This window comes from Mustelus asterias, chromosome 4 (assembly GCF_964213995.1).
Source record: "Mustelus asterias chromosome 4, sMusAst1.hap1.1, whole genome shotgun sequence".
Taxonomy (NCBI): Eukaryota; Metazoa; Chordata; class Chondrichthyes; order Carcharhiniformes; family Triakidae; genus Mustelus; species Mustelus asterias.
The window spans coordinates 90,145,475-90,166,519 of record NC_135804.1 but is presented as its reverse complement, the minus strand read 5'-3'; the positions used below and the strand labels follow the sequence as shown (position 1 = coordinate 90,166,519).

At 48.5% G+C, this 21,045-nt stretch overlaps 1 protein-coding gene across 4 annotated transcripts in view; it reads left to right on the top strand.

Moving 5' to 3' along the window:
- The window catches only part of tenm1 (teneurin transmembrane protein 1), a 770,685-nt gene that overhangs the window by 713,739 nt on the left and 35,901 nt on the right, over nt 1-21,045 (top strand). For all 4 annotated transcript variants that reach the window (XM_078211359.1, XM_078211358.1, XM_078211357.1 and 1 more), the window contains one exon: nt 7,665-7,900. In XM_078211359.1, coding sequence (XP_078067485.1) covers nt 7,665-7,900 — 236 coding nt within the window. The remainder of the gene's footprint in view (nt 1-7,664; nt 7,901-21,045) is intronic.

Sequence of the window (21,045 nt, the reverse complement as noted above, 5' to 3'; positions counted from 1 at the left end):
ATCGGATTCCATTTGCGAGCTGTGCTGGAGTGTGTGAGGAATGTGGATGTGGAGGCATTGGTTAGAAGGCCCACCTTGGTTCTCAAACAGTGTTTAAATGCTCCCGAAGCCTCACTCTCCCAACCCACTCCATGTCAGTCCATGCCTTCTTAGATCATTCAGGCCACCTCTATGCTCTCATGAGTCCACCCTCAGATCACCCTTGCCACTTCTATGCTCTCATGTATCCCCCATGCCACGTAAATCAGACTTTCCTCCATGCCACCTTTATACCCCCATGTATCATCCACGCCTCCTCAGATTAACCATGCCACCTCTACGCCTAGTATGCACTATGTATAGTCCTCAGATTCTATGCAATGTCAATGCAAAATATTTTACATTCCTTGAGGGAGGAGGTGGAAAGTAGACCTTTTACGATCTGGCAAAAGTCTCCCAAACATTATAGTGAAAAGAAAATGCATTCTATCACATGAAAAAACTTGAAATACTTTTAACCCTGTTAGTTTGTGTCAATAAACAAGAAAAGACATCAAAGGGACAATCTGTTATTACAATTTCTTGAAACTGTCATTCACTCTCAGGTAAACAGAACATCTACTATGCTGAAACATATTAGCACTTGAAACTCAGCCAAGCATTGATAATGGCCACAGTTGTCCAAACAATAATTAGACCGCTCTCTGGTCAGGAAAGAACAGAAAGTTCCGCATGTTGTATTTTGATCAAATGGTTGAAGAAGCAATTGATTTGATTTGCATTTGGATCAGCTGGCACAAAGTTTTTGGCTGTAAAAAATTTATAAGTAATTAAGTATACAGCCAAATATCGCTTTAGCGATGTATACGTAAGTTTTACAAAATAATTACCATGTGCAAAATCATGGTAGCTACATCTTATTAAATTAATAGTGCAAGGTAGTTGCTTGTCAATGCATTTACACATTGTCAGTTCACATCCTGGAATTTTAAGGGCAGAAGCAAAGTTTATGAAATGTGTTTAACCTGCACAGTCACTGTTCAAACTTCCTTCGTTCTAATATCTGAAATCAACTCAACAATTTTTCCTGTACTTTGCAGTGAAAAGTTAAGTGCTGAAATGTTCTCAAAGATCTTTTATAATTATTATGTTTCCAATGGTAACGCAAATGCACAACTCAGGACCTGAACTTTAATGCAGATAATAGGTAGAGTTACAAAAATAATTGATCTTGTTTTTAAATTTGTGCAAGAATCATTTTTCTATTATCAAACCATGACCTCAACCTAAGCAGAGACTTTATGCTGCACATTGGTAAAAGCCAACTTTATTGATCCAGAGATGTGATTTAGCATACAGTGTTCATGTCGATAGGGCAAAAATGTTGCCTTTTTCCCTGCAATTCACGCAGTAATTAACTTCTTTAATGCCTCCCAATGGAAGTTGCCTAACACTGAGCAGCAACAATTCAAAGGAATCGGTTTGTTGTTTGAATTCTGTGTTCCATTGTAACAGGTACTTTAAATAGCCGCCACCTCCTTCACAGTCTCAATAAACCCAGAGATTAACTGTCATGTCATAAATCAAAAGTGAAATAGAATTCTGGCATTCTTCTCAATCATTCAACCCACTCCAGCTGCAGATAGCAGCAACAGAAGTACACTGCAGAGATCATCTGTCAGTCAACCAATTTACAATCTACCTGTCAATCAGTCCTTTTAAAATTTACATTTAAATTGTCCCAAAATAAGGTTAACAGTGAACCAAAGGGAAGCGGGTTAAAGTGACAATTGCGTTAAGTGTTGCTTAAGTTTCAAATGTATCTAAAAGAATATGATTTTATTGCATTCTTATTGTGTTTATAGCCTCAATCTGCAATAAAATTAGCACAGATTTTATAACAACTTGATTAAGATTTTACTAAGCTTTTCTGCTGATTTCTCTGATTTCTCTTTTCCCGTACATTCATCCTTTTCTAATAAACCGTCAAAACACTGGCTGGCTGGGATTTTCTATTTTGCAGAATCCCAGCACATGTTTGGTGTGTTGCAATTCCTACCCACTCCACCAGCTCACCCCTTGACCCTAGCTGATTCATCGGGAGTCTTCTGGGGTGGACAGGGGGGTGGACTGGGGGTGGACAGGGGGGTGGGGGGTGGGGGGCAGAACGGGTTGCACAGATTGCAGTAACAGACCTTTGAAATCATCCAGTCAATAGCAAAGGCTACAATGGTGCTTTCAATGCTCCTTACCATCATAGAAATCTCACTTGTCAAATATGCATTGTCCTTCCTAGCATCCAGTGTTACATAGAAACAAGAGTAGGCCATTTGACCTTTTGAACTTTCTCCGCCATTCATTATGATCATGGCTGATCATCAAATTCAATATTCTGATCCCCTTTCCCCCATATCCCTTGCTCCCTTTAGCCTCAAGAACTATATCTAATTTCTTCTTGAAATCACACAAGTGTTGTTAGGGTACAAATGATAGGATGTGCATTCTGTAATGTACTAGTATGAATGCCCTTTTTGCAGGTATATTTTACCATTCCCGATCGCTATTACCAACAGATCCTGAAAGTGGCGATGGAGCATCAAGAACCATGCCCTATCTACATATGCTTGAGTTACACAAGTAAAACCTTTTAACCAGTGAAAGTTATTGACTGATTTCTAACTTCACTGTTACAAACTATGTTCCTGTTAATACCCTCTTCCAATAGAAGGAATTGTGGAATTGCCTGCGGTACTGAATTGTTTTCACATTTAGAATGCTTGAAATAGAATATGACCAAAATGTTATGTTATACAGTTTTTTAAAATATTTAATGTGATGTGAGGTACACTGGCAAGGCCATCCCAAATTGCCCTTGAACTGAATCACTTGCTGGGATATTTCAGAGGGCAGTTCAGAGTCAACCACATTGCTGTGGGTCTGTAGTCACGTGTGGGACAGACTAGGTAAGGATAGCAGATTTCCTTTCCATTGGACAAATGAAACTGGCAGAGGTAACTATGAGGATGAGCACATTCAGGACAGTTTCTTGGAACAAAATGTTCTGAACTAAGCAGAGAACAGACAATTTTAAACATAACAATATGTAATGAAAAAAGCTTAATTACAGATCTCATTATAAAGAGCATTCTGGGCAAGGGTGATTGTGACATAATAAATTTCACATTCTGTTTGAGGGTGAGAAACATGGGTCTGAAACTAAAGTCTTAAACTTAAATAAAGACAATTTCAATGGTATGAAACTAGAGCTGACTGCTATGTACTGGAAAATATGTTAAAAAGTAAGATGCTAGAGAAGCAGTGGCAAACATTTAGGAGATATTTTATGACACTCAACAAAGATATATTCCATTGGGAAAAAAAGACTCTGAGAAGGGGCACCAACCATTGCTAACCAAAGAAGTTAAGGGTGGTATTAATTTGAAAGAAAAGGTGTGCAATGCACGAAGATGAGCGGTGGGTCAGAAGATAAGGTTCTTTTTTTTAAAAAAGCAACAAAGGACGACGAGAAAAATAAAATGATGTGAAATTAGAATATGAGAGTAAGCAGACAAGAAATATGAAAAGAGACAGTAAGAGCTTCTATAAGTACACAAAAATGAAGAGGGTAGCTCTTGATACCGATGGAAAGTAGAGACCATTGCTTTGGGATCATAGAAAGATTGGATCCCCTGTCAGCCATGGCCATTCACCTAGGAGAATAGAGGTTTAGAGTTGTGAGTTGGGACCGATATCCTCGCAGGGGTGTTCACTAGTGCTGTTGGGGAGAGTTTACATCAGAGTGGCAGGGGGATGGGAGCCTGAGTGGGGAGACACAAAGAATGGTAAAAAGGGGAAGCAAAGGTAGAATTAAAAGACAAAAGTGGAAGGCAGAGGAAACAAGGACCAGCAGTAAATAGGGCCATAGTACAAAAAGAATGTGCAATAATGTTAAAAAGACAAGTCCAAAATAAAGGCTGGGAACAGAATATCAAAGGGATTTCAATAGCAAGCTCAGAGAAAAAGGGAAAGGAGATGGGGTGGCTTTGTTTGTTAAGGGTGAAATCAGTACAATTGGAGAGAGGATATTGGATCAGAAGATCCAGGTGAAAAATCAGTCTAAGTGGAACTAAGAAACAAGAAGGACACCCAGGCACTGCCAGCCTGGCACACTGGCAATGCCCACAGGGCACCCTGGCACTACACACTGGGCACTACGCAGTGCCAAGTGGGCGGAGCCTGAAGGAGACAAGCCCATGATGGGGCTGGGCCATGATGGTGCAGGTGGGGGAGCCATAGGTGGGGAGGGAAGGGGGATACTCTGCATGGGATCGGCATCAGCTGGATCAGCATCAGCCAGGCAGCGATCGGATTGGGGTAGGGATCAGCATTGGCTGGAGTGGTGATCGGAGGGGAACGGTAGGGATCACCTGGGGTGGTGATTGAAATGGTGGAGATCAGCATCAGCTGGATTGGCATTGACTGGGGTGGCAGTCGGGGGGATGGGGTCAGTCAGGGCAGCGATCGGCAGGTGGGGGGGAGTGGGGATCAGTATCATCGGGGGAGGGGGGGGGGCAATTTGGGGGTGGAGGCGATGTCCTGGGCAGCGATCAGAGGAATGGTGAGCAGTGTCCGGGGCGGCCATCATTGGGGGGTGGGGGGAAAACAATGTCCTGGTGGACAGTGATCAGGGGGCAAGTGCACTGGGAGATCGGGGCACTTGCACAATAGTGCCCCTAGGGCTCAGTAGTTGGCTTCCTGGTGAGAATAGGCTCCGCCCATTCCCCCTTCTGGCAAGAATCACATCTGGGCTCTTCTTTTCTCTAAGTGCTGTACGAATGCGTCTGGGAGCTCACCCAAAAAATGAGTGCAATTCTCTCCCGTTTTTACACTCGGTCAACACTTAGAATCTTTTTGGTAAGATCACCCCATAGTGTGTGTGTACGTGTGTGTGTGTGTGCGCATGTGTGAAATGGTTTAGATTCTCCCTGACAGTTATCCGATTTATTTTAACACTTGGAGTAGAATTAGAGAGTAACACCAGGATTCATTCTTTCCTCTCACCTCCCTCCCAGATGTATGACATCTGGAAGATGAGTGTGGCAACTCAATGTCAAAGACGCTCACTTATGTTCTCCTCTTAAGCCCACATTGCAGCAGGTTTGTTCCCAACTCGCATGTTTCAGAATATCAAGATCCCAGAAAGGTGTGGAGCTGCTGTTCATTCTGAAACACTCGCCATCAGCTTCAGGGATGAAGGGAAGGAGGGAGGTGGAATACCTCCAAGGAGCACAGCTGATAGAGGGCAAACAACTCACAACTCTAAACCTCTATTCTCCTGGGTGAATGGCCATGGCTGACAGGGGATCCAGTCTTTCTATGATCCCAAAGCAATGGTCTCTACTTTCCAAGGTGATGGAGACAAGTGGAAAAGTGTCCTCTTGAGGCTTCTTACACATGGTTCCCATCAACCTGGTCAGAGACCAATGTCTCCATGTGCATATGAATGGGAGAACATACATCTCTGGTCCTCCAGAATCTCTTTTACCTGGAAGGGGTAGGGTAAGAATGCCACATTTAGATGGAGGTTTGGTCAAAGCTTTGGCGCTTGCCTGCTGGCTTTGAGAGGGTGGAAAACCTGTAAAAGACATGCTCACTCACTATCGCCTTAATTGGTCCCACATCCACTGAGGTGTCTATGAATTAGACTGCCTTGGTAATGGCTTTCATCCAGATGAGGAGAAGGAGGCCCATCACAGGTTGCTACAGGGCCAGGAGGAGCAGGGCCTCAGCAACAAGAGGCAGCAGGGCCTTTATAACGTTAAGAGGCTGATGACCACTACAATGGAGAGCACTGGCCAGACAATTGGTATATCTCAGGTGGTGCGGTTACCGAGAGATCAGTGAAAGACAGTGCTGTAGGAGCCCTCATGTGTCCGAAAATGTGGCAGCTCATATTTACGAGCTTCGCGAGTATGAACTATGGCTGCAAGGACTCTGGAGGAGTAGTGTGGAGCTCCTGGCCTCCAATCAGTGAATGTCTATCCAGGCGTCCATTAAATATGGCACCAGGACCTTCAACCCTATGAGGTAATGGAGGGGTGGGCTACTTCCTGTCGGCCACTTCATGAGATTCAGCAAGTTCCTCACACATGCATAATTAATTAACTGAAAAGCGGAGGATTGCCAGGTGACCCAACGGGAACCACACCGAGCGTCCTGCTTGGCCCTGGACTTGGTGTCCAGAATGGAAAATTCCACCCATAGCAATAAAGATATTTGACCACATGTTTGTGGATGTCTGTTAGTATTTTGACAGAAGTGATGCTGAGGGTTCATTGATTCTACATCCTTACAAATGTATTTCCCATGGATTTGTGGCACATCAGGAATTACTAGTCTAAGGATGACCATGAAACCATTGCCGATTGTTAGAAAAATCGATCTGGTTCACTAATGTCCCTTAAGGAAGGAAATCTGCCATCCTTACCCAGTCTGGCCTACATGTGACTCCAGAGCCACAGCAATGTGGTTGACTCTTTAAATGCCTCAAGGATGAGTAATAAATGCTGGCCCAGTGAGTGACATCTGCACACCATGAATGAATTTTTAAAAATTGGCAATCACCATCATAAAATATAACTCTGCTCACTCATTTGTTATTTATCGCAATTATATATTTCTCCCCTTCAGGTTTCCATAATATATTAATTCCTTTAAGGTGTAATTGCACTGGCACCAATTGCCCTGTTGCATTATTATAGGGGTCATTCCTCATTTTTAAACATGAACCATGAGAGTTGGCAGGTTCTTCTAATTGGGCACCGTCAGCCTCAATTATGACCTCTGCCAATATCCAATCGGGCACATTCTATTCTGAGTTCACTGATTAGGGAACAGAAACGATCTTTTACAATAAAAACAGAAAGTGCTGCAAATATTCAGCAGGTCTGGCAGCATCTGGGAGAGAAGCAGAGTTGACGGCCGGAATTCTCCCATCCCGTCCGCCACTGGAATTTTAGCGGGCGGGTTGCAGAGAATGTGAAACACCATTGACGGTCGGGCGGGAATTTCTGGCTTTTAGACCAGTGTGGCCGGAGAATTCCGCCCGACGTTTTGAGTTGGAAATTACTCTTTTCCCCAGCTCTATTGCACCAATGGACTGGAAGCCACTCACTGTTCCTTAAACAAATGCAGTGGCACAGTGGTTAGCACTGCTGCCTCACAGCTCTTGGGTCACTGTCTGGGCGGAGTCTGCATGTTCTCCCCATATCCGCATTGGTTTCCTCCAGGTGCTCCGGTTCCCTCCCACAGTCCAAATATGTGCGGGTTAGGTTGATGGCCATGCTAAATTGCTCCTTAGTGCCAGAGGGACTAGGGTAAATACTTGGGATTATGGGGCTAGGGCCTAGGTGGGATTGTTGTCAGTGCAGGCTCAATGGGTTGAAAGGCCTCCTTCTGCACTGTAGGTATTTTATAATTCTATGATTCTATGAAACCTACCGGGTTGTTTATTGATAAGTTTGTTTCTATTACTGTGCAGATCTCAAACTACTGCTTCACTCACAGCCTAGTCCACTGAGGTGGACCACCATTCATTTGGTGGTGGGCCAGGTCAGGTTCACCAGGACAATTTTAATTAAGGAGTAAATGTAATTATTAATCATTTGAGGTATTTTATTTTCCAGAGCACATTCAAAACACCTACCGGGTTGGCCCTGATGGCTCTTTGCGAGTCAGTTTTGCCAGTGGGATGGAACTGACCCTGCAGACAGAACCTCACCTCTTGGCTGGAGCTGCAAACCCAACGATGGGAAAACGCAACATTTCACTGCCGACTGAACACAATCCAAACATAGTGGAGTGGAGGCAGAGGAAGGAGCAGGCCAAAGGCAACCTTGCCGTCTTTGGAAGGAGATTTAGGGTTAGTACCAAAAACCTGCTTTACTTCAAGAATGCAATTCATAATGATATTGATGTACTGATAATTGGAAACCACTTTTGGGCAAACTCCACACAGACTGTAACACAAGGCTGGAATCGGACCCAGGTCCCTGGAGCTGTGAGGCAGCAGTGCGAGCCACTGTGACACCGTGCCACCTATAATTGTTTGAGATCGTTGTAGAAAAGCAAATCCAGATGAATACATCCGGCCTGGCTGGCAGATTCTCAAGATTTTTAACAGTCGAGAAGTGTTGGCAGAGAAGAAACAGTAAAATGGGGAAATAGGAATACTGGTCTGAACCGTTTTTTTTCTTTCTGGGCTAGCCTGCTTGATTGACACCTTGTCCACCAACTTAAACATTCACTCCCTCCACTGCTGACACACCATGGTAGCAGTGTGTCACATCTAAATGAAGCACTATTGTGGCTCACTGAGGCTGCTTTGACAGCAGCTTCCAAACACAATCTCCACCTACAAGAATAAAGGCAGCAGGCTTAAGCAAACACCACCACCTGCAAGTTTCCTTCCAAGCCACACACTATCCTCAGTTGGAAATATATTGCCATTTCTTCATGGTTGCTGGGTCCAAATCCTGGAATTCGGAATTCCGAATTCTGTGGGTGTACATAAATCATGTGGGCTCAGCTGTTCAAGAAGGTGATTTTCCACCACCACTCTCTCAAGTGGAGATGAATAATAAAAGCTGATCTTGCCAGCAACACACACGTGCCAGAAGCGGATAAGAAGAATCCACAGGTCCAATTTTTTCTCCCTAAATATGGGACAAGAGGATGACCAAAGAAACTTTTCTCAAGAAGAATGAGAATATGACCAGTTATTTTGACAATCCTAACAGAGCTTTCAAAAAAATGCCCAGTTCAAGACAAAAAAAGAAATGTAATTGATATAGTTGTATGGACGGCATAGTGGCACAGTGGTTAGCACAGTGCCAGGGAGCGGGTTCAATTCTGGCCTCGGGTAACTGTGGAGTTTGCATAAACTCCTTGCATCTGCGTGGGTTTCCCCTGAGTGATCCGGTTTCCTCCCACAGTCCAATGATGTGGGTTATGTTGATTGGCAATGCCAATAGCAGGGTAAATATGTGGGGTTAGAAGGAAAGGGCCTGGGTGGGATTGTTATCAGTGCAGGCTTGAATGGCCTCCTTCTGCACTGTAGGGATTCTATGATTCTTGTAGTCACATGAAATCTTGTGATACATGGGGAGAATGTGCAGACTTCACACAGACAGTGACCCACGCCGGGAATTGAATCCAGGTCTCTGGCGCTGTGAGGCAGCAGTGCTAACCACTTAGCCACTGTGCCGTCCACAACTTGCAGATGACACCAAGATTGTGGCATAGTGGATAGTGAAGAAAGTTATCTCCGATTGCAATGGGATCTTGATCAATTGGGCCAATGGCCTGACGAATGGCAGATGGAGTTTAATTTAGATAAATGCGAGGTGATGCATTTTGGTAGATTGAACCAGTGCAGGACTTACTCAGTTAATGGTAGGGCATTGGGGAGAGTTACAGAACAAAGAGATCTAGGGGTACATGTTCATAGCTCCTTGAAAGTGGAGTCACAGGTGGACAGAGTGGTGAAGAAGGCTTTTGGCATGCTTGGTTTCATTGGTCAGAACATTGAATACAGGAGTTGGGACGTCTTGTTGAAGTTGTACAAGACATTGGTAAGGCCACACTTAGAGTACTGTGTGCAATTCTGGTCACCCTATTATAGAAAGGATATTATTAAACTAGAAAGAGTGCAGAAAAGATTTACTGGGATGTTACCGGGACTTGATGGTTTGAGTTATAAGGAGAGGCTGGATAGACTGGGACTTTTTTCTCTGGAGTGTAGAAGGCTGAGGGGTGATCTTATAGCGGTCTATAAAATAATGAGGGGCATAGATCAGCTAGATAGTCAATATATTTTCCCAAAGGTAAGGGAGTCTAAATCTAGAGAGCATAGTTTTAAGGTGAGAGGGGAGAGATTCAAAAATGTTCGGAGGGGCAATTTTTTCACACAGTGGGTGGTGAGTGTCTGGAACAAGCTGCCAGAGGTAGTAGTAGAGACAGGTACAATTTTGTCCTTTAAAAAGAAATCGTAGAAACCCTACAGTGCAGAAAGAGGCCATTTGGCCCATCGAGTCTGCACCGACCACAATCCCACCTGAGCCCTACCCCCATATCCCTACATATTTATCCACTAGTCCCTCTAACCTACGCATCTCAGGACACTAAGGGCAATTTTAGCATGGCCAATCAACCTAACCCGCACATCTTTGGACTGTGGGAGGAAACTGGAGCACCCGGAGGAAACCCACACAGACACGAGGAGAATGTGCAAACTCCACACAGACAGTGACCCAAGCCGGGAATCGAACCCAGGTTCCTGGAGCTGTGAAGCAGCAGTGCTAACCACTGTGCTACCATGCCGCCCTAGACAGTTTAGACAGTTACATGGATAAGATGGGTATAGAGGGATATGGACCAAATACAGGCAATTGGGATTAGCTTAGGCGTTAAAAAAAAGGGCGGTATGGACAAGTTTGGTCGAAGGGCCTGTCTCAATGCTGTAAACCTCTATGACTCAATGACTCTATAACTTGGACAATGAAAGCAAAATCTCAAACCTTCCTGATGAAACAAAATTCTGAGGTTTGAACAGGCAGGACTATTAGACTCCAAGAAGACAGGGATAGATTGGGGGAATGGGCAGACAAATGCCTTGTGCAAAGTAACATATTTTTTATTATGTATTTTGGGAAGAACTCATCCAACGGAAGCAGGCTGAAAGGTGTTTATGGAAAGAGAGACATAAGGATTCAGATACATAATTCTCTGAAAGTATAATTGTAGGCAACCAAACACATAGAATGTAGGGGCGAGTGAGTAATGTTAAACTTGTGCAAAGCATTTTCTCAACCACAGTTTGAGTCCTGCGTGCATATTAGAAAGAACACTAAGATTATAAATTTCACAGATTTGCCAGCAAGAGACCTGTTATGTGGAGAGACCTACGGAACTACAACTATTTCTGCTCTAACATTAGAAGGCTAAGAGGAGATTTAATATGGATTTAAATAATTAGGGCAAGATTTCCCAAACAATTTCAGCCATAGAATACTTTTGACCTCTCAAAAGTACTGACGGAACCCCTGAGAAACACTTATTATGTTGAAGCATTATACCACAAAAAATGATTGTTCTTGTACAACGATGCAAAAACTAATTTATAGAAGTATTTTCTATTTCTTATACGTATACATTTATTATAATTAAAAAGTTCTCTTATTCATCAAAGAACCTTCTTTTTGAAGTGTAGAATGGGAGGAGTAATGCTGCTTCATTCGCCCACACTTTTGTTTGATAATAGGAGTGCTGCTGGAGAACTGGATTCTCAAATCAGACACACTCTCAGCCCCTCTCTCATACAACTGCCAACATGCACACTCACACTCACAAATCTCTCTCTCGCGCTCTCTCTATCACATACACAGTATACACACACCTCTCTCACACACGCACTCTCACCTCTCCCTCTCTCACACAACACACACACCCACATACTCTCAGAGGGGAGTTTTCCCGTTCCACCCACTGTGGTGAACCATAGATGGTTACCACTATGGGTACTTGTACATATGTTACTCTTGTTACTGTTGGGGTTAGGGTTTGGGTGTTCCACCTGTTATTATTGTTTATGTGGTACACTCCGTTCGGCTCCGCCTTCTTACAGGAGTATAAAGGTCACTGCTACTTCCTAGCAGTCTTTAGTCTGGGATAATATTGTTAAGTAGTGTGCTCCTATTTGTCGTGAATAAAAGCCTTTATTCCCGGGTACGTTCTAGCCTCCCGTGTGAATTAATCGCGCATCAATTTTATTCACGACAAATACTGAAAATTTTGTTCGAACAATATGGAGCAGATGCTAAAGCCCGATCGGCTAACCTTGGATCCGCGTGCCACTGGGGCGTCGAACACTTTCGACCGTTGGTTGAAGTGCTTCGAGGATTACATTGAGACCTCGGCAGCAGTCCAGTCCGACGACGACAGATTGCGGGTCCTCCACGCCAGGGTGAGCGACACTGTGTATGCAACAATTCGCGATTCCCAAAATTATAAAGATGCTATCGACTTGCTCAAGAGGCTGTATAACAAACAGCCGAACGAAATTCATGCTCGTCACCTATTAGCCACTCGACGGGGGCAGCCCGGCGAAACTACGGGACAGTACCTGCGCGAATTTCAACAGCTAGCCAGAGCCTGCAACTGCAAGGCGGTGTCGGCTACTCAATACACCAACGACCTCATTCGGGACGCGTTCGTGGCGGGAATCGGCTCATCCTATATCCTCCTGCGGCTGCTAGAGCAGGGTAACTTGGACCTGGCTAAGACGGTAGAATTGGCCGACGCAATGGAAATGGCCTCCAGAAGTTTTGAAGCCTACCCCACCGACCACGTGGGAACAGCGTGGCAAGCACAGCCGCCGCCTCAGCTGTACTCAGCGGCTCCTCGGAACTGCGCGATGATGCTCCCAACTTCAGACCTGACGGCTGCGGCAGCTCCTGGAGGCCCACTGTGCTATTTCTGCGGATTGGCGAAGCATCCTCGCCAAAGATGTCCGGCCAGGGCGGTGTTTTGCTCCGCCTGTGGAAAGAAAGGGCACTATGCTAAGGTGTGCCGAGAGAAGACCCCTTCCAGGCCCAGCAGTGCTGCGTGCAACTCCCCAGGATCCATCTCCTCGTCTCCGGCCTCGTCGATGTCTTCAGCCACGTGCGATCCACGGGCGCCGCCATTTCCTATGACGATGACGCTAGCCACGTGCGACCTGCGGGTGCCGCCATTTTCAACATCCTCGACCGTGTGCGATTCATGGGCGCAGCCACTTTGGTCGACACCGGCCGCAGGGGACCAGCAGGGGTCCTCATCGGCGGCTATCTCAACTGCCTGCAGTTACGCTCGGGATCCAACAGTGGCGTCAATCATCCTGGACCAGGCCAAGCCTCACAGACTCGACAAGTCCATGATGGACATAGAGGTAAACGGGCGCCTGGCGCGTTGCCTGTTTGACAGCGGGAGCACGGAGAGCTTCATCCATCCGGATACAGTAAAACGGTGCGCTTTCCGAATGCAAACTGTCAGGCAGACAATCTCCATGGTGCCAAGGTCCCGATCTGTCCTCGTTCTTGGGAGCTGTGTGGTAACCCTAACGGTGCGGGGCACAGTCTACGAGAACTTCAGGCTCCTCATGCTACCGCACCTTTGCGCTCCGGTACTCCTGGGGCTAGACTTTATGGTCCACCTGAGGAGTGTGACCCTGCAGTACGATGGGCCACTCCCTCCACTTTCAGTGGGAGAACAGCAGCCTCCAAATTGTCCAGCGCGCTCCACATGCTGCCTCTCAACACTCAAAATTACCCCGTCTTCCCTATTCGAAAATCTCGTGCCAGGCTGCAAGCCCATCGCGACTAAAACCAGGCGTTACAGCGCTGAAGATCGGATCTTTATTAGATCTGAGGTTCAGCGGCTCCTCAGGGAAGGGCTTATTAAACCTAGCACTAGCCCATGGAGAGCACAAGTCGTGGTGGTCAAGACTGGAGACAAGCCCCGGATGGTCATAGACTATAGTCAGACCATTAATAGGTACACGCAGCTGGACGCGTATCCTCTCCCGCGCATATCTGACATGGTCAACCAGATTGCGCAGTACCGGGTGTTCTCCACCATCGACTTGAAGTCAGCCTACCACCAACTCCCCATTCGCCCAGAGGACCGCAAATACACGGCCTTTGAGGCGGATGGCCGTCTCTACCACTTTTTAAGAGTCCCTTTCGGTGTCACTAATGGGGTCTCGGTCTTCCAGCGTGAGATGGACCGAATGGTGGACCAAAACGGGCTACGGGCTACCTTCCCGTACCTGGACAATTTCACTATCTGCGGCCATGACCAGCAGGACCACGACGCCAACCTCCAGAAGTTTTTACGCACTGCGACTCTCCTGAACCTGACCTATAACAAGGAGAAGTGCGTATTCAGCAAGTACCGCCTAGCAATCCTCGGATACATGGTGGAAAATGGGGTCATCGGCCCCGATCCAGACCGTATCCGTCCCCTCCTTGAACTTCCCCTACCCACTAGCATCAAAGTACTGAGAAGATGCTTAGGCTTCTTCTTGTACTATGCACAGTGGGTTCCCAATTATGCGGACAAAGCCCGTCCGCTCATAAAATCTACCTCTTTTCCCCTGACAGCAGAGGCTCGCCCATCCTTTGCAGGGATAAAAGCCAACATCGCGAAAGCCACGATGCACGCTGTCGATGAGTCCATCCCCTTTCAGGTGGAGAGTGATGCATCTGATTTCGCCCTGGCCGCCACACTTAACCAGGCGGGCAGGCCCGTCACCTTTTTCTCTCGCACCCTCCAAGGCCCTGAAATTTGGCACTCCTCTGTGGAGAAAGTGGCTCAGGCCATTGTGGAGGCCGTACGGCATTGGCGCCATTATTTGGCTGGCAAACGGTTTACCCTGCTCATGGACCAAAGGTCCGTGGCCTTTATGTTCAACAACACGTTAAAGGGAAAAATTAAGAATGATAAAATCTTGAGGTGGAGAATCGAACTCTCCACCTACAACTATGATATCATGTACCGTCCGGGGAAGCTCAATGAGCCCTCAGATGCCATGTCGCGTGGAACATGTGCCAGTGTACAGGAGGACCGGTTACAGGCCCTCCACAATGATCTCTGCCATCCGGGGATCACTCGGCTCTTCCATTTTGTAAAGGCTCGGAATCTGCCCTATTCCATAGAGGATGTCAGGTCGATAACTCGATGCTGCCAGGTTTGTGCAGAGTGCAAGCCGCACTTCTACCGGCCTGACAGGGCACACCTCATTAAGGCCACTCGCCCTTTTGAACGACTGAGTGTCGACTTCAAGGGGCCCCTCCCTTCGACGGATCGGAACGTGTATTTCCTCAACATTGTTAACAAATACTCCCGATTCCCCTTTGCCATCCCCTGTTCTGACATGTCCTCTGCCACGGTCATCAAAGTCCTGCGGAGTCTTTTTACCCTGTTCGGCTACCCCAGTTATATCCACAGTGATAGGGGTTCGTCGTTTATGAGCGACGACTTGAGGCAATACCTGGTCTCTAAGGGAATTGCCTCAAGTAGGACTACAAGTTACAACCCCAGGGGTAACGGACAGGTCGAGAGAGAAAACGCTACAGTCTGGAAGGCTGTTTTACTGGCGCTACGGTCTAAGGGTCTTCCAGTCACCCGTTGGCAAGAGGTACTTCCTGATGCGCTCCATTCAATCCGGTCCCTCCTGTGTACGGCAACCAACGTTACCCCACATGAGCGGATGTTTGTCTTCCCTAGGAAGTCTTCCTCTGGGACCTCACTGCCATCTTGGTTGACGTACTCAGGATCTGTCCTCCTGCGGCGGCATGTTAGGGCCCGCAAGTCCGACCCTTTGGTTGAACAGGTCCATCTCCTCCACGCCAACCCTCAATATGCCTATGTGGCATATCCTGACAGGCGAGAGGACACGGTCTCTATCAGAGATCTGGAGCCTGCAGGGCACCTGGAAACCCCCGTCACTCCCGCACCTCTGGTTAGGAATCCTTTGCCCATTCTCTCCCCTCCTGACACGGCGCGGACAGCATCGGGACCTCAACTTAATCCTCTTACTCCCGTGTGCAGCTTGCCTGAGTCCAGGGGATTGTCGCCATCTCGAGGTCGGCAGTCGGGAGAGGAACTGGAGGAGTCAGTGGACACCACCTCGGAGAGAGGATCGTCACCACGGTCACCAGAACCGGCACTGGAGCCAGTACATATGTTACTCTTGTTACTGTTAGGGTTTGGGTGTTCCATCTGTTATTATTGTTTATGTGGTACACTCCGTTCGGCTCCGCCTTCTTACAGGAGTATAAAGGTCACTGCTACTTCCTAGCAGTCTTTAGTCTGGGATAATATTGTTAAGTAGTGTGCTCCTATTTGTCGTGAATAAAAGCCTTTATTCCGGGGTACGTTCTAGCCTCCCGTGTGAATTAATCGCGCATCACCCACCATGGGAATCGTAGTGGACAAGGGGCTGACCATGGAAAGGTTGATTGACCTTGGGCGGGATTTTCTGGTTTCGACGCGAGCGCAGCCGGAAAATCTCATCCTCTATCTCACTCACGCTCACATTTAAACCTCTCCCTTTCTCACACACACTACAGCATCTGTCTCATACACTCTCAGCTGTCTCCCTCACACACTCACGTTCTCAATTCTCCCTTATGCACACACATTCTCACCCCTCTCTCTCTCTCACACACACACACTCTCATCCCTCTCTCTCTCATTCACACACATTCTCACCCCTCTCTCTCTCACACACACACACTCTCATCCCTCTCTCTCTCATTCACACACACTCTCACCCCTCTCTCTCTCTCACTCACACACACTCACCCTCTCTCCCTCTCTCACACACACTCTCATCCCTCTCTCTCTCATTCACACACACTCTCACCCCTCTCTCTCTCTCACTCACACACACTCACCCCTCTCTCTCTCTCTCACACACACTCTCATCCCTCTCTCTCTCTCCCTCACACACACACACACCTCTCTCTCTCACTCACACACTCTCACCGCTCTCTCTCACTCACACACACACTCACCGCTCTCTCTCACTCACACGCACACTCACCCCTCTCTTTCTCACACACACACTCTCACCCCTCTCTCTTTCACTCACACACAATCTCACCTCTCTCTCACTCACACACACACACACTCTCACCCCCTCTCTCTCACTCACACACGCACTCACCCCACTCTCTCTCACTCACACACAATCCCACCTCTCTCTCACACACACACACTCTCACCCCTCTCTCTCACTCACACACACACTCTCACCCTCTCTCTTTCACTCACACACAATCTCACCTCTCTCTCACTCACACACACACTCTCACCCCTCTCTCTCACTCACACACACACTCTCACCCTCTCTCTCTCACTCACTCACCTCCCCCTCTCTCTCACTCACACACTCTCTCACCCCTCTCTCTCATTCCACACACTCTCTCACCCCTCTCTCTCTCACTCGCACACTCTCTCACCCCTCTCTCTCTCTCACACACACACTCTCTCACCCCTCCCTCTCTCTCTCACACACACACTCCTCATCCCTCTCTCTCACTCACACACTCTCTCACCCCTCTCTCTCTCACTCACACCTCTCATCCCTCTCTCTCTCACTCACACACTTCTCACTCCTCTCTCTCTCTCTCACACACTCTCATCCCCCTCTCTCTCACTCACACACACACTCTCACCCCACTCTCTCTCACTCACACTCTCACCCCTCTCTCTGTAACTCACACACTCTCTCACCCCTCTCTCTCTCTCTCACTCACACATTCTCACCCCTCTCCTCTCACTCACACACTCTCTCACCCCTCTCTCTCACACTCCCACACACCTCTCACCCCTCTCTCTCTCACTCACACTCGATCACCCTCTCACTCACACTCTCTCACCCTCTCTCTCTCACACACTCTCTCACCCCTCTCTCTCTCTCACTCACACTCTCTCACCCCTCTCTCTCTCACACACACACTCTCACCCCTCTTTCATTCACACTCTCTCACCCCTCTCTCTCTCACACACACACTCTCACCCCTCTCTCTCTCATTCACACTCTCTCACCCCTCTCTCTCTCTCACTCACACACACTCTCACCCCTCTCTCTCTCACACACACACACACTCTCTCTCCCCCCTCTTTCTCTTCACTCACACACTCTAACCCCTCTCTCTCACTCTCCACACCCCTCACCCCTCCTCTCTCACACACACTCCACCCCCTCTCTCACTCACACTCTCTCACCTCTCTCTCTCATTCACACACACTCTCACCCCTCTCTCTCTCTCACTCACACACACTCACCCTCTCTCCCTCTCTCACACACACTCTCATCCCTCTCTCTCTCATTCACACACACTCTCACCCCTCTCTCTCTCTCACTCACACACACTCACCCTCTCTCTCTCTCTCTCACACACACTTCTCATCCCCTCTCTCTCTCTCCCTCACACACACACACACACCTCTCTCTCTCACTCACACACTCTCACCGCTCTCTCTCACTCACACACACACTCACCGCTCTCTCTCACTCACACGCACACTCACCCCTCTCTTTCTCACACACACACACTCTCACCCCTCTCTCTTTCACTCACACACAATCTCACCTCTCTCTCACTCACACACACACTCTCACCCCTCTCTCTCACTCACACACGCACTCACCCCAATCTCTCTCACTCACACACAATCCCACCTCTCTCTCACACACACACACTCTCACCCCTCTCTCTCACTCACACACACACTCTCACCCCTCTCTCTTTCACTCACACACAATCTCACCTCTCTCTCACTCACACACACACTCTCACCCCTCTCTCTTTCACTCACACACAATCTCACCTCTCTCTCACTCACACACACACTCTCACCCTCTCTCTCACTCACACACACACTCTCACCCCTCTCTCTCTCACTCACTCACTCACCCCCTCTCTCACTCACACACTCTCTCACCCCTCTCTCTCATTCACACACTCTCTCACCCCTCTCTCTCTCACTCGCACACTCTCTTCACCCCTCTCTCTCTCTCACACAGACACTCTCTCACCCCTCCCTCTCTCTCTCACACACACACTCTCATCCCTCTCTCTCACTCACACACTCTCTCACCCCTCTCTCTCTCACTCACACTCTCTCATCCCTCTCTCTCTCACTCACACACTCTCTCACTCCTCTCTCTCTCTCTCACACACTCTCATCCCCCTCTCTCTCACTCACACACACACTCTCACCCCACTCTCTCTCACACTCACACTCTCACCCCTCTCTCTGTAACTCACACACTCTCTCACCCCTCTCTCTCTCTCACTCACACATTCTCACCCCTCTCCCTCTCACTCACACACTCTCTCACCCCTCTCTCTCTCACACTCACACACACTCTCACCCCTCTCTCTCTCACTCACACACTCTCTCACCCCTCTCACTCACACTCTCTCACCCCTCTCTCTCTCCACACTCTCTCACCCCTCTCTCTCTCTCACTCACACTCTCTCACCCCTCTCTCTCTCACTCACACTCTCTCACCCCCCCTCTCTCTCACACACACACTCTCATCCCCCTCTCTCACTCACACACATTCTCACCCCTCTCTCGCTCACACACTCTCTCACCCCTCTCTCACTCTCTCACCCCTCTTTCTCACTCACTCACACACATTCTCATCCCTCTCTCTCTCACACACACATTCTCACCCCTCTCTCTCACTCACTCACACACATTCTCATCCCTCTCTCTCACTCACTCACACACATTCTCACCCCTCTCTCTCTCATTCACACACTCTCTCACCCCTCTCTCTCTCACACACACACTCTCACCCCTCTCTCTCTCATTCACACTCTCTCACCCCCCTCTCTCTCTCTCACTCACACACACTCTCACCCCCTCTCTCTCTCACACACACACACACTCTCACCCCTCTCTCTCACACACACACTCTAACCCCTCTCTCTCACTCACACACACCCTCTCCCCTCTCTCTCACACACACTCTTACCCCTCTCTCTCCACTCACACTCTCTCACCTCTCTCTCTCACTCACACACACTCTCACCCCTCTCTCTCTCACTCACACACACTCACCCCCTCTCTCTCACTCACATACACTCTCACCCCTCTCTCACACACACACTCGCTCACCCCTCTCTCTCTCACTCACACACACTCTCACCCCTCTCTCTCTCACTCACACACACTCTTACCCCTCTCTCTCTCTCACACACACACTCTCACCTCTCTCTCTCACACTCTCGCACCCCTCTCTCTCACACTCTCGCACCCCTCTCTCTCTCACTCACGCACACTCACCGCTCTCTCTCACTCACGCATATTCACCCCTCTCTCTCTCACTCACACACACTCTCACCCCTCTCTCTCACTCACACAATCTCACCTCTCTCTCACTCACACACACACTCTCACCTCTCTCTCTCACTCACACACTCTCATCCATCTCTCTCACTCATACACTCTCTCACCCCTCTCTCTCTCACTCACACTCTCTCATCCCTCTCTCTCTCACTCACACACTCTCTCACTCCTCTCTCTCTCTCACACACACACTCTCATCCCTCTCTCTCTCACTCACACACACACTCTCACCCCACTCTCTCTCACACTCACACTCTCACCCCTCTCTCTGTAACTCACACACTCTCTCACCCCTCTCTCTCTCTCACTCACACATTCTCACCCCTCTCCCTCTCACTCACACACTCTCTCACCCCTCTCTCTCTCACTCACACACACTCTCACCCCTCTCTCTCTCACTCACACACACTCTCACCGCTCTCTCACTCACACACACTCTTACCCCTCTCTCTCTCTCTCTCTCACACACACACTCTCACCTCTCTCTCTCACACTCTCGCACCCCTCTCTCTCACTCACGCACACTCACCCCTCTCTCTCTCTCTCTCACACACACTCTCATCCCTCTCTCTCACTCACACACTCTCTCACCCCTCTCTTTCTCACTCACACTCTCTCACCCCTCTCTCTCACACACTCTCTCACCCCTCTCTCTCGCTCACACACTCTCTCACCCCTCTCTCTCTCTCACACACTCTCTCACCCCTCTCTCTCTCTCACACACACACTCTCTCACCCCCTCTCTCTCTCTCACACTCTCTGACCCCTCTCTCTCTCACTCACACTCTCTCACCCCACCCCTCTCCCCTCTTGCACCACCCCCCCTCTCCCCTCTTGCACCCCCCCCCTCTCCCCTCTTGCACCCCCCCCCCCTCTCCCCTCTTGCACCCCCCCCCTCTCCCCTCTTGCACCCCCCCCCTCCCCTCTTGCACCCCCACCCTCTCCCCTCTTGCACCCCCCCCCCTCTCCCCTCTTGCACCCCCCCCCTCTCCCCTCTTGCACCCCCCCCCCCCTCTCCCCTCTTGCACCCCCCCCCCCTCTCCCCTCTTGCACCCCCCCCCTCCCCTCTTGCACCCCCCCGCCCTCCTCCCCTCT